Genomic DNA, 20305 nt, shown 5'->3' on the forward strand with positions numbered 1-20305 from the left:
AGGAAAAACCATAGCTTTAACTAGACAGACCTTAGCCGGCAAAGTAATGTCTCTGCTTCTGAATATGCTATCTAGGTTGCTCATAACTTTTCTTCCAAGGAGTAAGCGTCTTTTAATTTCATGGCTGCAGTCACAATCTGCAGTGATTCTGGAGCCCCCAAAAATAAAGTCTGACACTGTTTCCACTGTTTCCCCATCTATTTCCCATGAAGTGATGGGACTGGATGCCACGATCTTCGTTTTCTGAATGTTGAGCTTTAGGCCAGCTTTTTTGCTCTCCTCTTTCACTTTCATCAAGAGGCTTTTTAGCTCCTCTTCACTTTCTGCCATAAGGGTGGTGTCATCTGCATATCTGAGGTTATTGATATTTCTCCCAGCAATCTTGATTCCAGCTTGTGTTTCTTCCAGTCCAGCGTTTCTCATGATGTACTCTGCATTTAAGTTAAATAAGCAGGGTGACAATACACACACACACACATACCCATGAGTTACTATGTGACTGGAATATAGGTAAATACCTATGTTAACTGACACATTTAGATGGAATTGTCCATCTATAATACTCTCTATTTTGTCAAACTGTGTAATTACTTCCTGGAAGACTTGGATCAAAACTTACCTTCCTTAAGAAAAAACTCAACACCATGGAATATTTTCCGACTACTAAGCACTTACACATTTAATTTATAGAATTTTCATGATATATTTCTTTATTGCCCCCACCTTAGTCTCATATGTGTAAGTTCAATTTTCCCCAAACATTCCAGACATGGTCCTGTATCAGGGCCTTTGCACTTGCTGTTCCCTGGATCTGGACTGTCTTTCTCTTAGATATCTGAGTGACATTTTCTCCTTCAAGTTTTGCTCAAAGGTCACTTTCTTAGTGATGCTAGCTCTAACTCCCCACCCCCATAGAAAACTAATCCCCTTATCTCCATCCCATTTTATTTTTCTACATACCAATAGCACTTACTACATTTTTATATGCCATATAATTTACTTGGAAATGTTTTAATCTCCAAGCCTGTTGGTAAGTGCCAAAACTGTTTAAAAGCTATTCATCATCTTTAAAAGATTAATTTGTATTTCTAATTGTATTCTTCCTTGGGCTAAGAGGGATTCCATCTGCAATTTTCTCCACATTTTTCTCTCATAGCCTACAGTCCCAGCTTTTAAAACCTGAACTGGTATTTGCTCAAACATTTCATTTATTTCTCTAAGGCATCCTCCACTTCCATTTTTATTTATATAATGTATCACCAACCCAACTTTGGTATTAAAAGTATTCTCATAATTTGTTTTCAGTAAGAGTTTAAATGGTCTTTTATAATTACAACACTACCATTAATACCCACCCCATTTTCAGTATTAGGTATCTTGTATAAATTTTCCCTCCAGATTCTCCCAAAACATTACTAGTCCAGGATCACAGAGACTAGTATTTGATATGACACAATTAAGTAATTTCCTTTTTAATATGGTGAAGCAAATCGTCCCTCACTTCTGAATTACCTACAGTGTATGTGGAACACTCTTGACCAATGAAGGCACATACACCTCCTTTACAAGTGGAATAACTTCAAAAGCTACACACTTTTACAAAACCAGAGTTGTAAGAGCTACTATTTCTGCTACAGTTGAGTCCAGACAGCCATGATGACATCTGTCTGGAGAACATTTTCCCAGATTGGGTAAAAACAACAACAAAAAACCCTCTAATTTCATAGAATATACATATCTCTAAAATCTAAAAAGAAATTACAAGTTAAAAAGAAATTACATAGACAATGGTGAATCCATGTAAATTCATAGAAATAAATAAGTGGATTCTTTATCAAAGGAAAGAATGAAAATAATAGACTACATATTCAATATAAAAATTAATAAACAATGCAATAGTGTTTCTCAAACTTGGTGGTCCCAGGACCCCTTTATAGTCTTAAGAAATTACTGAAGACCTCAATAAGCTTCTGTTTATGTGGGTAATATTTACCAACACTTACCATATTACATAGTAAAACTAAGAAATAAAAATATTTAATTAATTCTTTTAAAACAAAAACAATAAATCTGTTATACATAGTAAAAAGATGTATTTTTGAAAAATGAGTACATTGTTCAAAATCAAAAATGTAGTGGGAAGAGTGGTATTGTTTTACATTTCTGCAGATCTCTTTAGTATCTAGCTTAAAAGAATACAGCTGGATAAATAATATTTTCTTTGGCATTTATTCAGTCTGTTTCAATGTCCTTGACATGCAGCCTCTGGAAAACTCCACTCTATACTTCAGAAGGAGAGTTTAAAAAAAGAAAATAAAGCCTTAATATTGAGAACCACTTCAAAAGAGTAAGTCTAAGGAATATAAAGAAGAATAAAGATAAAAACCGAAAATAATGAATTAGAAAACAGTATGACTGGTAAGTCCAATTCCCTGGAAAAATTAATAAAAAAGTAAAACCTTATAAGTGCAATCAGGAAGAAAGCAAACAAAGAGATAACACCCAGAATGTGATCACCTATAAACATAGAGAAAATAATTTTAAAGATTATATGATTATATAGCACTAAACATGAAAACAGCAATGAAATTGATAGTCTTCTAGAAACATATGAATTACCAATATTGTTGCCCTAAGGAACAGAAGAACGCTGGAACAGATCAATAACCATGGAAGAAAATGAAAAAGTTCCTAATAATGACCTTCCAAACTGGACCAGATTCACATGGTTAACAATTTTCAAAGAATAGCTTTCTCTTCAGTTGTTCTAGAGCACAGTAAGTATAAAAATTGTACCAATTCATTTGATAAACTTAGATAAATCTTAAAAATTATAACAAATAGTAAAAAAGAACTAAAAATCCCAAACATTTATGATGGCAAAAGTCCTAAATCAAATACTTTAAAATCCAATGTAGCAGTATGCCAAAATGCATCATAATTAACTAGAGTCCTAAACATCTTGCGCAGGAGAATATTAAAAACTCTAAATAATTCTGGAGATTGACATCAAATGCACGTTCAAATAATTATGCTAAAACATTGAAGAGAATAAAAATCTATTACTCCTAAATCACTAAGATAAAAATGTTTTCAAATAGTTAAAAAAAATAATGCATGGACAAGATAGAAGATGGTGGAGGAATAGGACGGGGAGACCACTTTCTCCCCCACAAATTCATCAAAAGAACATTTGAACGATGAGTAAATTCCACAAAACTTCTGAATGCCGGCAGAGGACATCAGGCACCCAGAAAAGCAACCAATTGTCTTCGAAAGGAGGTAGGAAAAAATATAAAAGACAAAAAGGGAGACAAAAGAGGTAGGGATGGAGCTCTGTCCTGGGAAGGGAGTCTTATAAAAGAGAAGTTTCCAAACACCAGGAAACACTCACTGCCGAGTCTGTGTGAGCCTTGGAACCACAGAGGGCAACATAACCGGGAGGAAAAACAAATAAATTAAAACCCACAGATTACATGCCCATGGTAACTCCCCCAGCGGAGAAGCAGCACAGATGCCTGTAACTGCCACTAGCAAGCAGGGGCTGGGCAGCGAGGCGGGCTGCATTGCTTAGAGAACGGACTAGGTCTGAATGCCCCGAGGGCAATCTGAGGGAACTAACTTGGGCTAGCAAACCAGAGTGTGGGATAGCTACCACGCGAAAAGCCCTAACCTAAGACACCACCAGGCCTGCACACAGAACAAAGGACTGACTAGAGCTACGTGAAAAGCCCTAACCTAAGACACCGTCAGGCCCGATCACAGAACAAAGGACTGAGCAGAGCTAGGCGGCTGCAGACCATCCCCCTTATGGTGACAGGCAGGCGAGGGCAGCCAGAGCCGGAAGGGGCCAATCGCAGCCCCAGAGAGGCATTATCTACCGAACTGCAAGAAGGCTTCGTCACTAACTAAGACTTCTTGGGATACTGGACGGTCAACATCCACTTGAAAAGGTGCGCCGGTTGCACACCCAGAAAACCAAGCAACAGGGACAAGGGAGGCGATAAGTCACAGTGACTGTGATCGCCAAACATCTGGTCACCTGAGCTGCTCGGACCTGGGAAGGGCACAAAACACAGGCCCGACCAAGTCTGTGTCTCTGAGGACCACCCAGGTGCCTGAACCTGAGCGGCTTAGACCTGGGAAGTGCATACAATGCAGGGCTGGCCTCAGACAGTTCCCGGCAGAGCAACCTAGAGCCTAAGCAGTGTAGACAGGGAAAGCACACACGCCGTGAGCGGGGGCAAACCCAGTGTGGCCGAGACACTGCGAACACACGCCAGTGTTATTTGTTTGCAGTGTCCCTCCCTCCCCACAGCACGACTGAACAAGTGAGCCTAAAAAAGTGCCCACCACCGCCCCCTTGTGTCAGGGCGGAAATCAGACACTGACGAGACCAGCAAACAGAAGAAGCTAAAACAGAGGGAACCTCCTTGGAAGTGACAGGTGCAATAGATTAAAACCCTGTAGTTAGTACTGACTACATAGAAAAGAGCCTGTAGATATTGAGAAATACAAGCTAGATCAAGGAACTATCTGAAAATGAACTGACCCCACACTGCCCACAACACCACCAGAGAAAGTCCTAGATATATTTTTAATATTTTTACTATCATTCTTTAATTTTTTAAAAAATTTTAAGTCCTCTATTACTCTTTTAATTTTAATTTTTATAACCTACTATTACTTTGCAAAAAAAAGAGACCCTATTTTTTAAAGCAGACTTCATATATATATATTTTATAATGTTTGTGACTTTTTTCTTCTTTAATATTGTATTTTTTGAAAATCCAACCTCTACTTTAGATTTTTAATCTTTGCTTTTTGGTATTGGTTATCAATTCTGTACCTTTAAGAACCCAATCTTCAGTACCCATTTTTACTTGAGAGCAAGATTACTGGCTTGACTGCTCTCTCCCCCTTTGGACTCTCCTTTTTCTCCACCAGGTCGCCTCTATCTCCTCTCTCCCCCTTCTCTTCTCTACCCAACTCTGTGAATCTCTCTGTGTGTTCCCGATGGTGGAGAACACTTAGAGAACTGATTACTGGCTGGATCTGTCTCTCTCCTTTTTGATTCCCCCCTTTATCCTCCTGGTCACCTCTGTCTTGTTCCTCCCTCTTCTCTTCTCTGTATAACTCCGTGAACATCTCTGAGCAGTCCCGACGGTGGAGCGCACATAAGGAAGTGATTATTGGCTAGCTTGCTCTCTCCTCTTTTCCTTCCACCTCATCTCATTCGGGTCACCTATAACTCCCTCCTCCCTCTTCTCTTCTCCATGTAACTCTGCAAACCTCTCTGGGTGTCCCTCACTGTGGAGAAACTTTTCACTTTAACCTAGATAGTTTATCAAAGGTGCTGTATAGATGGAGAAGTCTTGAGACTACTGTAAAAATAAGACTGAAAACCAGAAGCAGGAGGCTTAAGTCCAAATCCTGAAAACACCAGAGAACTCTTGACTCCAGGGAACATTAATCGACAGGAGCTCATCAAACGCCTCCCTACCTACACTGAAACCAAGCATCACCCAAGTGCCAACAAGTTCCAGAGCAAGACATACCACACAAATTCTCCAGCAACACAGGAACACAGCCCTGAGCTTCAATATACTGCTGCTGCTGCTGCTAAGTCGCTTCAGTCGTGTCCGACTCTGTGCGACCCCACAGACGGCAGCCCACCAGGCTCCCCCGTCCCTGGGATTCCAAGGCAAGAACACTGGAGTGGGTTGCCATTGCCTTCTCCAAAGCTTCAATATACAGGCTGCCCAAACCCATTCACATCTCATAACTCATTACTGGACACTTCGTTGCACTCCAGAGAGAAGAAATCTAGCTCCACCCACCAGAACACCAACACAAGCTTCCTTAACCAGGAAACATTGACAAGACACCCGTACAACCCCACACACAGCGAGGAAACTCCACAATAAGAAGAACTCCACAAACTGCCACAATACAGAAAGGCCACCCCAAACATAGCCATATAAACAAGATGAAGAGACAGAGGAATACCCAGCAGGTAAAGGAACGGGATAAAATGCCCACCAAACCAAACAAAAGAGGAAGAGATAGGGAATCTACTTGAGAAAGAATTCCAAATAATGGTAGTGAAAATGATCCAAAATCTTGAAACAAAATGGAATCACAGATAAAAAGCCTGGAGACAAGGATTGAGAAGATGCAAGAAAGGTTTAACAAGGACCTAGAAGAAATTAAAAACCAGTCAATATATAATGAATAACGCAACAAATGATATCAAAAACACTCTGGAGGGAACAAATAGTAGAATAAGGGAGGCAGAAGAGACGATTAGTGAAGCAGAAGATAGAATGGCAGAAATAAATGAATCAGAGAGGAAAAAAGAAAAACGAATTAAAACAAATGAGGACAATCTCAGAGACCTCTGAGACGATGTTAAATGCCCCAACATTCGAATCATAGGAGTCCCAGAAGAAGAAGATAAAAAGAAAGACCATGAGAAAATACTTGAGGAGATAACAGTTGAAAACGTCCCTAAAATGGGGAAGGAAATAATCACCCAAGTCCAAGAAACCCAGAGAGTCCCAAACAGGATAAACCCAAGGCGATACACCCCAAGACACATATTAATCAAAGTAACAAACATCAAACACAAAGAACAAATATTAAAAGTAGCAAGGGAAAAACAACAAATAACACACAAGGGGATTCCCATAAGGATAACAGCTGGTCTTTCAATAGAAACTCTTCAGGCCAGGAGGGAAAGGCAAGACATACTTAAAGTGATGAAAGAAAATAACCTACGGCCCAGATTACTCTACCCAGCAAGGATCTCATTCAAATACGAAGGAGAAATCAAAAGCTTTACAGACAAGCAAAAGCTGAGAGAATTCAGCACCACCAAACCAGCTCTCCAACAAATGCTAAAGGATCTTCTGTAGACAGGAAACACAAAAAGGGTGTATAAACCTGAACCCAAAACAATAAAGTAAATGGCAATGGGATCATACTTATCAATAATTACCTTAAATGTAAATGGGTTGAACACCCCAACCAAAAGACAAAGACTGGCTGAATGGATACAAATACAAGACTCCTATATATGTTGTCTACACAAGACTCCTATATATGTTGTCTACAAGAGACCCACCTCAAAACAAGGGACACATACAGACTGAAAGTGAAGGGCTGGAAAAAGATATTCCATGCAAATAGAGACCAAAGGAAAGCAGGAGTAGCAATACTCATATCAGATAAAATAGACTTTAGAGCAAAGGCTGTGAAAAGAGACAAAGAAGGACACTACATAATGATCAAAGGATCAATCCTAGAAGAAGATATAACAATTATAAATATATATGCACCCAACATAAGAGCACCGCAATATGTAAGACAAATGATAACAAGTATGAAAGGGGAAATTAACAATAACACAATAATAGTGGGAGACTTTAATACCCCACACACACCTATGGATAGATCAACTAAACAGAAAATTAACAAGGAAACACAAACTTTAAGTGATACAATAGACCAGGTAGACCTAATTGATATCTATAAGACATTTCACCCCAAAACAATGAATTTCACCTTTTTCTCAAGTGCACCCGGAACCTTCTCCAGGATAGATCACATCTTGGGCCATAAATCTAGCCTTGGTAAATTCAAAAACACTGAAATCATTCCAAGCATCTTTTCTGACCACAATGCAGTAAGATTAGATCTCAATTAGAGGAGAAAAACTACTAAAATTCCAACATATGAAGGCTGAACAACACGCTGCTGAATAACCAACAAATCACAGAAGAAATAAAAAAGAAATCCAAATATGCATAGAAACGAATGAAAATGAAAACACAACAACCCCAAACCTATGGGACACTGTAAAAGCAGTGCTAAGGGGAAAGTTCATAGCAACACAGGCATACCTCAAGAAACAAGAAAAAAGTCAACTAAATAACCTAACTCTACACCTAAGGCAACTAGAAAAGGAAGAAAAGGAGAACCCCAGGGTGAGTAGAAGGAAAGAAATCTGAAAAATTAGGGCAGAAATAAATGCAAAAGAAACAAAAGAGACCATAGCAAAAATCAACAAAGCCAAAAGCTGGTTCTTTGAGAGGATAAATAAAATTGACAAACCATTAGCCAGACTCATCAAGAAACAAAGGGAGAAAAATCAGATCAATAAAATTAGAAATGAAAATGGAGAGATCACAACAGACAACACAGAAATACAAAGGATTATAAGTGACTACTGTCAGCAATTATATGCCAATAAAATGGACAACTTGAATGAAATGGACGAATTCTTAGAAAAGTACAACTTTCCAAAACTGAACAAGGAAGAAACAGAAAATCTTAACAGATCCATCAAAAGCACAGAAATTGAAACTGTAATCAGAAATCTTCCAGCAAACAAAAACCCAGGTCCAGACGGCTTCACAGATGAATTCTACCAAAAATTTCTAGAAGAGCTATCACCTATCCTACTCAAACTCTTCCAGAAAATTGCAGAGGAAGGGAAACTTCCAAACTCATTCTATGAGGCCACCATCACCCTAATACCTAAACCTGACAAAGGTGCCACAAAAAAAGAAAACTACAGGCCAATATCACTGATGAACATAGATGCAAAAATCCTTAACAAAATTCTAGCAAATAGAATCCAACAACACATTAAAAAGATCATACACCATGACCAAGTGGGCTTTATCCCAGGGATGCAAGGATTCTTCAATACCCACAAATCAATCAATGTAATACACCACATTAACAAATTGAAAACTAAAAGCCATATGATTATCTCAATAGATACAGAGAAAGCCTTTGACAAAATTCAACATCCATTTATGATAAAAAAAAAACTCTCCAGAAAGCAGGAATAGAAGGAACATACCTCAACATAATAAAAGCTATATATGACAAACCCACAGCAAACATTATCCTCAATAGTGAAAAATTGAAATTATTCCCCCTAAAGTCAGGAACAAGACAAGGGTGCCCACTTTCACCACTACCATTCAACATAGTTTTGGACGTTTTGGCCACAGAAGTCAGAGCAGAATAAGAAAAAAAAATGGAATCCAGATTGGAAAAGAAGTAAAACTCTCACTGTTTGCAGATTATATGATCCTCTACATAGAAAACCATAAAGACTCCACCAGAAAATTACTAGAGCTAATCAATTAATATAGTAAAGTTGCAGGATATAAAATCAACACACAGAAATTGCTTGCATTCTTATATGCTAATAATGAAAAAATAGAGAAATTAAGCAAACAATCCCATTCACCATTGCAACAAAAGAATAAAATACTTAGGAATATATCTACCTAAAGAAAATAAAGACGTATATATAGAAAACTATAAAACACTGGTGAAAGAAATCAAAGAGGACACTAATAGATGGAGAAATATACCATGTTCATGGATCAGAAGAATCAATATAGTGAAAATGAGTATACTACTCAAAGCAATCTATAGATTCAATGCAATCCCTATCAAGCTACCAATGGTATTTTTCACAGACCTAAAACAAATAATTTCACAATTTGTATGGAAATACAAAAAACTTCAAATAGCCAAAGTAATCTTGAGAAAGAAGAATGGAACTGGAGGAATCAACCTGCCTGACTTCAGGCTCTACAGTCATCAACACAGTATGGTACTGGCACAAAGACAGAAATATAGATCAATGGAACATAAGAGAAACCCCAGAGAGAAATTCATGCACCTATGGACACTTTATCTTTGACAAAGGAGGTTCAGTTCAGTTCAGTTCGTTTCAGTCACTCAGTCATGTCTGACTCTTTGCAACCCCATGAATAGCAGCACGCCAGGCCTCCCTGTCCATCACCAACACCCGGAGTTCACTCAGACTCACGTCCATTGAGTCTGTGATGCCATCCAGCCATCTCATCCTCGGTCGTCCCCTTCTCCTCCTGCCCCCAATCCCTCCCAGCATCAGAGTCTTTCCCAGTGAGTCAACTCTTCACATGAGGTGGCCAAAGTACTGGAGTTTCAGCTTCAGCATCATTCCTTCCAAAGAAATCCCAGGGCTGATCTCCTTCAGAATGGACTGGTGGGATCTCCTTGCAGTCCAAGGGACTCTCAAGAGTCTTCTCCAACACCACAATTCAAAAGCATCAATTCTTCGGAACTCAGCCTTCTTCACAGTCCAACTCTCACATCCATACATGACTACTGGAAAAACCATAGCCTTGACTAGACGGACCTTAGTTGGCAAAGTAATGTCTCTGCTTTTGAATATGCTATCTAGTTTGGTCATAACTTTTCTTCCAAGGAGTAAGCGTCTTTTAATTTCATGGCTGCAGTCACCATCTGCAGTGATTTTGGAGCCCCCACAAAAATAAAAGTCTGACACTGTTTCCACTGTTTCCCCATCTATTTCCCATGAAGTGATGGGACCAGATGTGGAGAAAAGACAATCTCTTTAACAAGTGGTGCTGGGAAAACTGGTCAACCACTTGTAAAAGAATCAAACTAGAATACTTTCTAACACCATATACAAAAATAAACTCAAAATGGATTAAAGATCTAAATGTAAGGCCAGAAACTATGAAACTCCTAGAGGAGAACATCAGCAAAATACTCTCCAACATGAATCACAGCAGGATCCTCTATGACCCACCTCCGAGAATAGTGGAAATATAAGCAAAAACAAACAAATGGGGCCTAATTAAAATTAAAAGCTTCTGCACAACAAAGGAAACTCTAAGCAAGGTGAAAAGACAGCCTTTAGAACGGGAGAAAATAATAGCAAATGAATCAACTGACAAAAAGCTAATCTCAAAAATATATAAGCAACTCCTGCGGTTCAATTCCAGAAAAATAAACAACTGAATCAAAAAAATGGGCCAAAGAACTAAATAGACATTTCTCCAAAGAAGACTTACAGATGGCTAACAAACACATGAAAAGATGCTCAACATCACTCATTATCAGAGAAATGCAAATCAAAACCACAGTGAGGTACCATCTCATGCCAGTCAGCATGGCTGCTATCCAAAAGTCTATCCAATAAATGCTGGAGAGGGTGTGGAGAAAAGGGAACCCTCTTACACTGTTGGTGGGAATGCAAACTAGTACAGCCACTGTGGAGAACAGTGTGGAGATTCCTTAAAAACTGGAATTAGAACTGCCTTATGACCCAGCAATCCCACTGCTGGGCATACACACCGAGGAAACCAGAATTGACAGAGACACGTGTACCCCAATGTTCATCGCAGCACTGTGTATAATAGCCAGGACATGGAATCAACCTAGACGTCCATCAGCAGATGAATGGATAAGACAGCTGGGGTACATATACACAATGGAGTATTACTCAGCCATTAAAAAGAATGCATTTGAATCAGTTCTAATGAGGTGGATGAAACTGGAGCAGTAAGCCTGAAAGAAAAACACTAATACAGTATACTAACGCATATATATATGGAATCTAGAAAGATGGTAATGATAACTGTGTATGTGAGACAGCAAAAGAGACACAGATGTATAGAACAGTCTTTTGGACTCTGTGGGAGAGGGCGAGGGTGGGATGGTTTGGGAGAATGGCACTGAAACATGTCTAATATTATATGTGAACGAATCACCAATCCAGGTTCAATGCATGATACAGGATGCTTGAGGATGGTGCACTGGGATGACCCAGAGGGATGGTATGGGGAGGCAGGTGAGGGGGACGGTTCAGGATGGGGAACACATGTACACCCATGGTGGATTCATGTTGATGTATGGCAAAACCAATACAGTACCATAAAGTAATTAGCCTCTAATTAAAATATATGAATTTATAAAACAAATAATGCATAGCATATAATAAAGTAGGACTGCAAGAATAAGTATAAACATCATTAATTACATAAAATTTAACTTGATTAACTTCATCTCTTGAAAGAAAAAGAATTTGGGTAAAAAAGAAAAAGCTTAGCTATACAGAGAAACCTAAAACAAGTCTGATTTGAGAGAAAAGCATTGAAACTTGTATATTATCATATGTGAAATAGATCACCAGTCCACGTTTGATGCATGAGGCAGGGTGGTCAGGGCTGGTGCATGGGGATGACCCTGAGAGATGGGATGGGAGGGAGGTGGGAGGCAGGCTCAGGATGGGGAACACACGTACACCAACGCCTGATTAATGTGAATGTATGGCAAAAACCATTTTTTAAAAAATGGAAATAAAGTGATGAGCAAAGAAATTTACACTAAGCCAGTGGTTATCAAAGTGTGGCCTTTGCACCAGAAGAATCAATGTGTTACAAATGTAAATTCTAGGGCAGATGTACTGAGAATCATAAACTGGTGGCAGGATCCAGCAATCTGAATTTCTGAGGTCATATGGCTTCCCTCATAGCTCAGTTGGTAAAGAATCTGCCTGCAGTGCAGAAGACCCAGGTTCTGCAGCCGGAAGATCTGCTGGAGAAGGGATAGGCTACCCACTCCAGTATTCTTGGGCTTCCCTTGTGGCTCAGCTGGTAAAGAATCCTGTTGTAAAGCAGGAGACCTGGGTTCGATCCCTGGGTTGAGAAGATCCCCTGGAGACGGGAAAAGTTACCCACTCCAGTATTCTGGCCTGAAGATTTCCATGGACTGTGGTCCATAGGGTCGCAGAGTCGGACACGACTGAGCAACTTTCACTTTCACTTTGAGGTGATGTGGATGCACACTCAGGTTTAAGAATCATGGCTCTAAATGCTAAAAGGCCATGGAAGTGGTAAACAGTACTATTAGACAAAATATAATTTGAGGCAAAAAGGGACTAAGAGAAATTCTATGTTGTTAAGAGTAAAATTCACCAAGATATACTCGTTATGAAACTTTGTGTATTACGGAAAGATCTAAACCTAAAACTTTTAGAAATATAAGCAGAAATGAAAAAAATCACCTTCATAAAGAGAAGTCAATATTCCTCTCAAAGAAATGGGCAAATAAAATAGATTTTAAAATAAGGATATGGAATGTTTTAATGAAAAAAAATTTAAAACCTGGTATAACAAGGAACTGCATAGCTAATCAGCAAACTTTTTCTAAACTTTTCAGGGTAAACAGAAACTCAAATTTAAAATCAGAAAATATGAGTAATGAGTAATAATAAAATCTCTATACTTCAAAACCTGGGGTATACAGCAAAAACAGTAACTGTGCGAAATTTCAGAACTGTTAAAGCTTTTGGAAGAAATAAAGAAGGGAATAAATAAACCAAGCATTCAACTCTAGAAGGAAGTACCAAAAATAAAAATAAAAAATGAACAAAGGATGTAAAAATAATTAAAGATGACAGTACAAATAAAGTAGAAACATCTCCCTGATACAGACTTTTAATTAGTAAAGCTAAGAGTCTTATTTTTGAATAACAAGAAAGTAGACAAACCTCTGCCAAGGCTGATCACGAAAAAGGGTGAAGACTTGATCATTAGGAACATATCAGGGGATGTAACTGACAAGATAGAGATTAAAACATGTAGATTATGTACAGCTCTGAGATTTAGGTGAAATGTGATTTCCTAGTGAAATGTAAATTCTCAAAAATGCACTCAAAAGAAGCGTTACTGGTTTTACTACTTTCTCACAAATTGATAAGAAAATCATTTTCCGAACTCCCAATGTTCACCCAAGGTCCCAGGTTCAAATAGTTTTGGGGGTAAATTCCACCAAACCTTCAAAGAACACGTTATTTCTCTAAGCTCAGGAAAACAGGCAAGCTTCCTAACTCATTCTTTAGAATAATATTAATTAATCTGGTATCAAAATTGAACTGAAATAGTACTTTCCTAAAATATAACAAAACTTAAGGATCAAATTCACTTGAATATATAGATATAACAATGACAAGCATGACCAAGTAAAAACAGTAGTGGTTCAACATCAGAAAACCTATGAATGTAATCTATTTCATTCATTCCTTTATTCAATGAACACTTCTCAACTGCCTACTATGTGCCACACATTTTCCTGCCTATAAAAAAAATAGACCACAGCAGTGGAAAAAAAAAAACAAACAAACAAACACGAGTGCTTACCCCCAAGGATCTTATAAATTAGAGGGAGGAGAAAGAAAACAAAATAATTTCTGAGTGTTATCAATTCTGTTACAGTGGTGTAATAACAATAAAGTGTTAGTCCCTCAGTCGTGTCCCACTCTTTGTGACACCATGGACTGTAGCCCTCCAGGTTCCTCTGTCCACAGGATTCTCCAGGCAAGAATATTGGAGTCGATAACCATTTCCTTCTCCAGAGGATCTTCCCGAACCAGGCGCTGAACCTGGGTCTCTTGCATCTCCCGCGTTGCAGGCGGACTCTCTACTTTCCCTGGTGGCTCAGATGGTAAAAAGTCCACCTGCAATGCACAAGACCCAGGTTCGATCCCTAGGTCAGGAAGATCCCCTGGAGAAGGAAATGACTACCAACCCCAGTATTCTTGCCTGGAGAATCCCATGGACAAGAGACTGGCGGGCTACACCCCATGGGGTTGCAAAGAGTTGGACATAACTGAGCAACTGAGCAACACACAATAACCATAAAAGGGGAGGGAATACATATTTAAATAACCCTTTTAAAATGTTTTATTTGAGTTGAAACCTGAGGATGGGAAAGAACTTTCCAAAAAGAGGAAAAGGCAGGCACAAAGTCCCTGCAGCAGGATAAAGCTTGGATGTTTAAAGCTTGTGTGTTAGTCGCTCAGTCGTGTCAGACTCTTTGCGACCCCATGGACTGTAGCCCACCAGGCTCCTCTGTCCATGGTATTCTCCAGGCAAGAATACTGGAGTGGGTTCCCAGTTCCTCCAGGGAATCTTCCTGACCCATGGATTGAACCTGGGTCTCCTGCACTACAGGCAGACTCTTTAGTGTCTGAACCGAAAACGGCAAGGGGAAAAAAAAAAATTAAAAAGGCGGCTGGTGGGCGGGGTGGAAAAATGGCGGCCGGTATGCTGAAACAACATGGTGCAGGAGAGAAGGAAGGAAGGCTGCAGCTGTGTACAGCAGGGCTCCGCAAACTGCGGTCATCAGGATAAATACAGCTTGCTGCCAGCAGTCCATGGGGTCGCTAAGAGTTGGACACAACTGAGCGACTTCACTTTCACATTTCACTTTCATGCATTGGAGAAGGAAATAGCAACCCACTCCAGTGTTCTTGCCTGGAGAATCCCAAGGACGGGGGAGCCTGGTGGGCTGCCGTCTATGGGGTCGCACAGAGTTAGAAGTGACTGAAGCGACTTAGCAGCAGCAGCAGCCAGGATTTGTTAATAAAATAACCCATACATTTACACATTTTCTGTGCTGCTTTCCATAAAAGTTCAATAGCTGCAGCAGAAACCATAGGTCTCAAAAAGACAAAAAGATTTACTATCTCTTTAGAGAAAGAGTTTGCATCCGCCATAAGGCCATGTGGATCCTGGTGGGTGGTCTAGATGTTTGTCTAAGTGCAATGGGGAACCCTGGGGAGTGGTTTAGGCTGGGGAGTGGTTTAGGCAGGAGAGTGGCACAGTCTAACTTCCATTTTACTTTTTGCCCGCAGGCTCTACTTGCAGGATCTTAGATCCCTGACCAGGGATGGAACCCTGGACCTGGGCGGTGGAAGTGGAGTCCTAACAACTAGACTACCAGGGAATTCTCCTAACTTGCATTTTAAAAAGCTGTCTCTGACGTATTATCGTTTACTTTTGGAATAGGATACTGAACCTGAAGAGGAAGACTTTTGGGGTTCCTGAAATGCTCCGTATCTTGATCTAGGGGGATAGTTACACAGATGTATATATAGCTGTATTTTTAAGATTTTTCTATTTTACTGTGTACACAGTATACCGAATAGAAAAGTTTAAAAAGCACAAAATCACACAACAAATCTAAGAGAAGAGGGACAGAGTGGAAGAAAATAACTTGCAATATACAGCAGGTAAAAACTTACTGCCCTTAGCAAAGAAATTCTATAAATTAAATAGAAAAAAAGATATAATTTAAAACAATAGTATAAAATGGGGAAATGGGCACTCTACTAAATATGTTGCTGCTGCTAAGTTGCTTCAGTCGTGCCCGACTCCATGCGACCCCAGAGACGGCAGCCCACCAGGCTCCCCCGTCCCTGGGATTCTCCAGGTAAGGACCCACTTTTTCAGAAACCGCTTTGTCAATACCCATTTTAAAATTCAAATACTCTTTAACCCAGTAATTTCACTGCTCGGAAGCCGTCCATTTAACAGAAATATTTGAACATAGTAAACAAACAGGCATATCCTAATGAGGTTCAGAACTGGATCCAAAACTGGAAAACTAATAACTGTCTAAAACTATAAATTACCCATTAAAATGGGCATGATTATATAAATTATGGTACACCCCCACTACAGAAAAGTGTATAAAAAGATGTGTGTTAAAGACACTTGAGAGAAGTAGAAATAACAAATCATAAAATGTAATATAATCACTTTTCCCCATTTTGAGTGGAAAGTTGAAGCCATAAGAGGAAGTAAGAAGGGTCTTTTACTCCATCCAAACCTTTTATTATTATTTTATATAAATTTATTTAATTGGAGGCTAATTACTTTACAATATTATTTTGGTTTTGCCATACATCAACATGAATCCGCCACGGGTGTACACGTGTTTGTTCCCCATCCTGAACCCCCCTCCCACCTCTCTCCCCGTACCATCCCTCTGGGTCATCCCAGTGCACCATCCTCAAGCATCCAGTATCATGCATCGAACCTGGACTGGCGATTCGTTTCACATATGATATTATACATGTTTCAATGCCATTCTCCCAAATCATCCCACCCTTGCCGTCTCCCTCAGACATTTTATCATTAAAAACTTCAAACATACAACAAATCTGAAAGAACACCAATACTTCTAGGTTTGTCATTAACACTTTACTGTACTTGGGTCTTACACTTTTAATACAATATACTTTTAAATATAAAGTTTGGATTTTTTAGCACATGGACCTTGCCTTTTGCAATAAAAATATGGTTTAAATAATGAATAGATATTACTTTCATAATCAGAGAAATTAAATAACATTTTACAAATTATTATTCTCAGTTCTTCTAGAGCACCAATTTTTCATTTGTACATTCAATTCTAAAAATAAAAATATTCAACAGAGTAGTAATGCATTACTGCTTTATTCCATGCTTGAGATTTAAAAAAAATTTCATTATTTCATCCCTGAAATGAGTCTTCTTTTTAAAGTTTAAGTTTTTAAAATCATCCTTAGCTACACATTTCTACAGCCATCTTCTTTTTCTTATAACTGGATATTACTTCAATTGCATATTTTCATCTCAATTATCTTTTCAAGTCTGTTGCTGTTACACATCATAGCATTACTACTGCAACGTTTAAAAAAAAAAAAAACCTGAAAAGCAGTAAATGCAGAAAATTATCTTTCTTGCTCCAGTACTTTTGCCTTTATTTTTTGCACTTTATTTCTTCCCCTTTCCATATACCTGCTGCTAAGTTGCTTCAGTCGTGTCCGACTCTGTGCGACCCCATGGACTGCAGCCTACCAGGTTCCTCTGTCCATGGGATTTGCCAGGCAAGAGTACTGGAGTGGGTTGCCACTGCCTTCTCTATTCCATATACCTACATACCTATAATTCTGCTCATTTACATCTCTTATAGATAAAAATGTATTTTAGAGCAGTGGCTGGTGACTAAGGAGCCAGCATTATCAGGTTAACTTCCTTCTTACGAAACTGAACTTAGATTAGTTTTGTTCGTGGTAAGTAATAAACACAAAAATGAGAATTTCAAGCTTTTCCACAAAAATCACACATTCCAAACACAGTATTTACGAAACTGCTACAGTTAACGGTATAAAAATGGCATTTCATTAAATGTAAACTAAGGAATAAATCACGGAACATCCTTTTTTGAATCAAAGTTTAAAAAGGCAAACCCCAAATTTTTACAACTTTTATGCCAAATTCAAAGCTTTCCAACAACACAGAAAGTACTACTTCCACGGCTGGAATGGGGATACAACTAAAATGAATTTCACTCCGTCAAACTTATAACAAACACATGAGGAACACTGACTGCAAGGAGACTACGTTCGTCAGATTAAATTTAAACCACATGCAAGACACTTGCCGAAATGGCCCCTTTCTACAGTCAACCCAAGACACAAGCTGTGTAAATTTCATTAAGCGACCGACCGTCTCTCCGTCATCCTGCGAAGCTTGTCTCTTACCACTCCTGGCTTATAATTAACAAGACCCAAACACCTTCGTTTCCTTTTCCATTAATGTGAATTCCTAAAAACTATTTTTTAACCCCTCCGGCGTTCTCTCCAATTACTTACTGTTAAAATTGTGCTCCTCTGGTTGCTTATTGTTTAGCCAGATATCTCCATACGGATCTTCGTTATTCCACAGGGGCAGGTAATGACTTTTTCCACCTCTTAAAGGTCTTTCGGGGACCTCTCGGTGCGCACTATTTCTGAAGGGAGTTTGTAGAGAGACTCCAGCAACTCCCCACAGAGAACGTTATTTATGCACAAGATTCCCTGGCCTATTCTTTTCTCATTGTAAATGCATGAGACTCTGGAAATTCTCACTTCTATGCCAACTTTGAGAATATTTTTATATACGAGAGAATTCAGGCTGGGGTCCAGGTAGCACTTCTCCTGGCACACCCCGTCCGAGATTGTCACATCAAAGCAGTAAAGCGGAGGTTTAGGTGCCACGTCGCGTGGCTCATCCTCTAACAGGTATCTCTGGAGGCCAAAACTACGACAGGAACCACCTCCGATGGGGTGACCCACTGGCGAGGTGAATCTATTTACTTGCTCAAGAACCTTTTGGATCCAGGACTGGCGCCCTAAGGCACCGACCCTTCGGACCACACCTCCCGGGACCACAGTCCCATTTCTCTCCGGGTACGGCATATCGACCCCAGCCTGGGATGGGTCTGAGGCTGACCCTTCTCACCAGACATTGCTGGGTAACTGCGTACCCTCTTCGCTTTAAAAAGTCAGCTTGCTGGGTCCTAAGCTAAAAGAATAAGAAACCGCGCGCGCGAGCCTTAAAGGTTACTCGGCCCCAGGGGGCTGGTAAGGCTCCGCCCCGTCGCGAAGCTACAAAGACTTTACACGTGTGTGCCTCGGCTCTCTGGCCCTGGCCCTCGCCAAGCGGGCTTCTGTGTCCCAGGAACTATTATTAGGCAGTAACACACGTGGTTGTGCGGCGGGTTCTCTTACTGAGAGCCGGCTGGAATGCCCGGATTGGAGAAGCCGGAAAAGCTCTGGTCCCCACGGTTTCCAAAGCAAAGTAACCAGAGGGAGGGGAGGAGCCCTCGTGACTCTTCGGGTAGGGAGGGTGCCCAGAGGCTATGGTGAAGAGAAACTGGGCTGGAAGCCGGAAGCAAGTAGTCAAAGCTCAGAGTTTTGGGGGGTGGGGTGGGAGAGGAGCAGGGCCTTTGGCAGAATCTTTATCATCTGAGCCATCAGGGAAGTCCCTTTTGGGCCAGCAACAGAAAGTAAATGGGGGCTTCCCAGGTGGCGCTAGTGGTAAGAACCTGCCTGCCAATGCAGGAGACATAAGAGACGCGGGTTCGACCCCTGGCTCGGAAAGATCCCCTGGAGGAGGGCATGGTAACTCACTCCAGTATTCTTGCCTGCTGCTGCTGCTGCTAAGTCGCTTCAGTCGTGTCCGACTGTGTGCGACCCCAGAGATGGCAGCCCACCAGGCTCCCCTGTCCCTGGGATTCTCCAGGCAAGAACACTGGAGTGGGTTGCCATTTCCTTCTCCAATGCATGAAAGTGAAAAGTGAATGTGAAGTTGCTCAGTCGTGTCCGACTCTTAGCAACCCCATGGACTGCAGCCCACTAAGCTCCTCCATCCATGGGATTTTCCAGGCAAGAGTACTGGAATGGGGTGCCATCGCCTTCTCTGATTCTTGCCTGTAGGGTCACAGAGTCGGACAGGACTGAAGCGACTTAGCACGCACGTACACAGGCGACTCATGTTATCGCTTTCACGTATATTGCGTCCGTGTGTGTTGTCACTTTAGCCGTGTCCTACTCTTTGCCAGCCTGTGGGCTGTAGCTCGCCAGACTCCTCTGTCCATGGGCTTCTCAGGCAAGAATACGGGAGTGGGTTGCCATACCCTCCTCCAGGGGATCTTCCCAACCCAGGGATCAAACCTTCATTGGCAGGTCACTGCACCACCTAGTAAGAAGATAAAATCCATTAAAAGCATAAGAGCTTTTTATTGAGGTATAGTTGATGTATTGGCCTCCTGGGTAGCTCAGCTGGTAAAGAATCTGCCTGCAATGCAGTAGACCCCCATTTGAGTCCTGGGT

General features: G+C 40.3%; 1 protein-coding gene across 1 annotated transcript in view; it reads right to left on the reverse strand.

Annotated features, from left to right (window-relative positions):
* Nucleotides 1-19005, reverse strand: part of RADX (RPA1 related single stranded DNA binding protein, X-linked) — an 85837-nt gene extending 66832 nt beyond the window's left edge. Inside the window, 5 exon segments of the mRNA XM_027963492.3 lie at nucleotides 18305-18469; nucleotides 18472-18723; nucleotides 18726-18783; nucleotides 18785-18912; nucleotides 18915-19005. Coding sequence (XP_027819293.1) covers nucleotides 18305-18469; nucleotides 18472-18723; nucleotides 18726-18783; nucleotides 18785-18912; nucleotides 18915-18939 — 628 coding nt within the window. The 5' untranslated portion in view covers nucleotides 18940-19005.
* Nucleotides 19006-20305: the final 1300 nt, after the last annotated feature.

Source organism: Ovis aries, chromosome X (genome assembly GCF_016772045.2).
Source record: "Ovis aries strain OAR_USU_Benz2616 breed Rambouillet chromosome X, ARS-UI_Ramb_v3.0, whole genome shotgun sequence".
Lineage (NCBI taxonomy): Eukaryota > Metazoa > Chordata > Mammalia > Artiodactyla > Bovidae > Ovis > Ovis aries.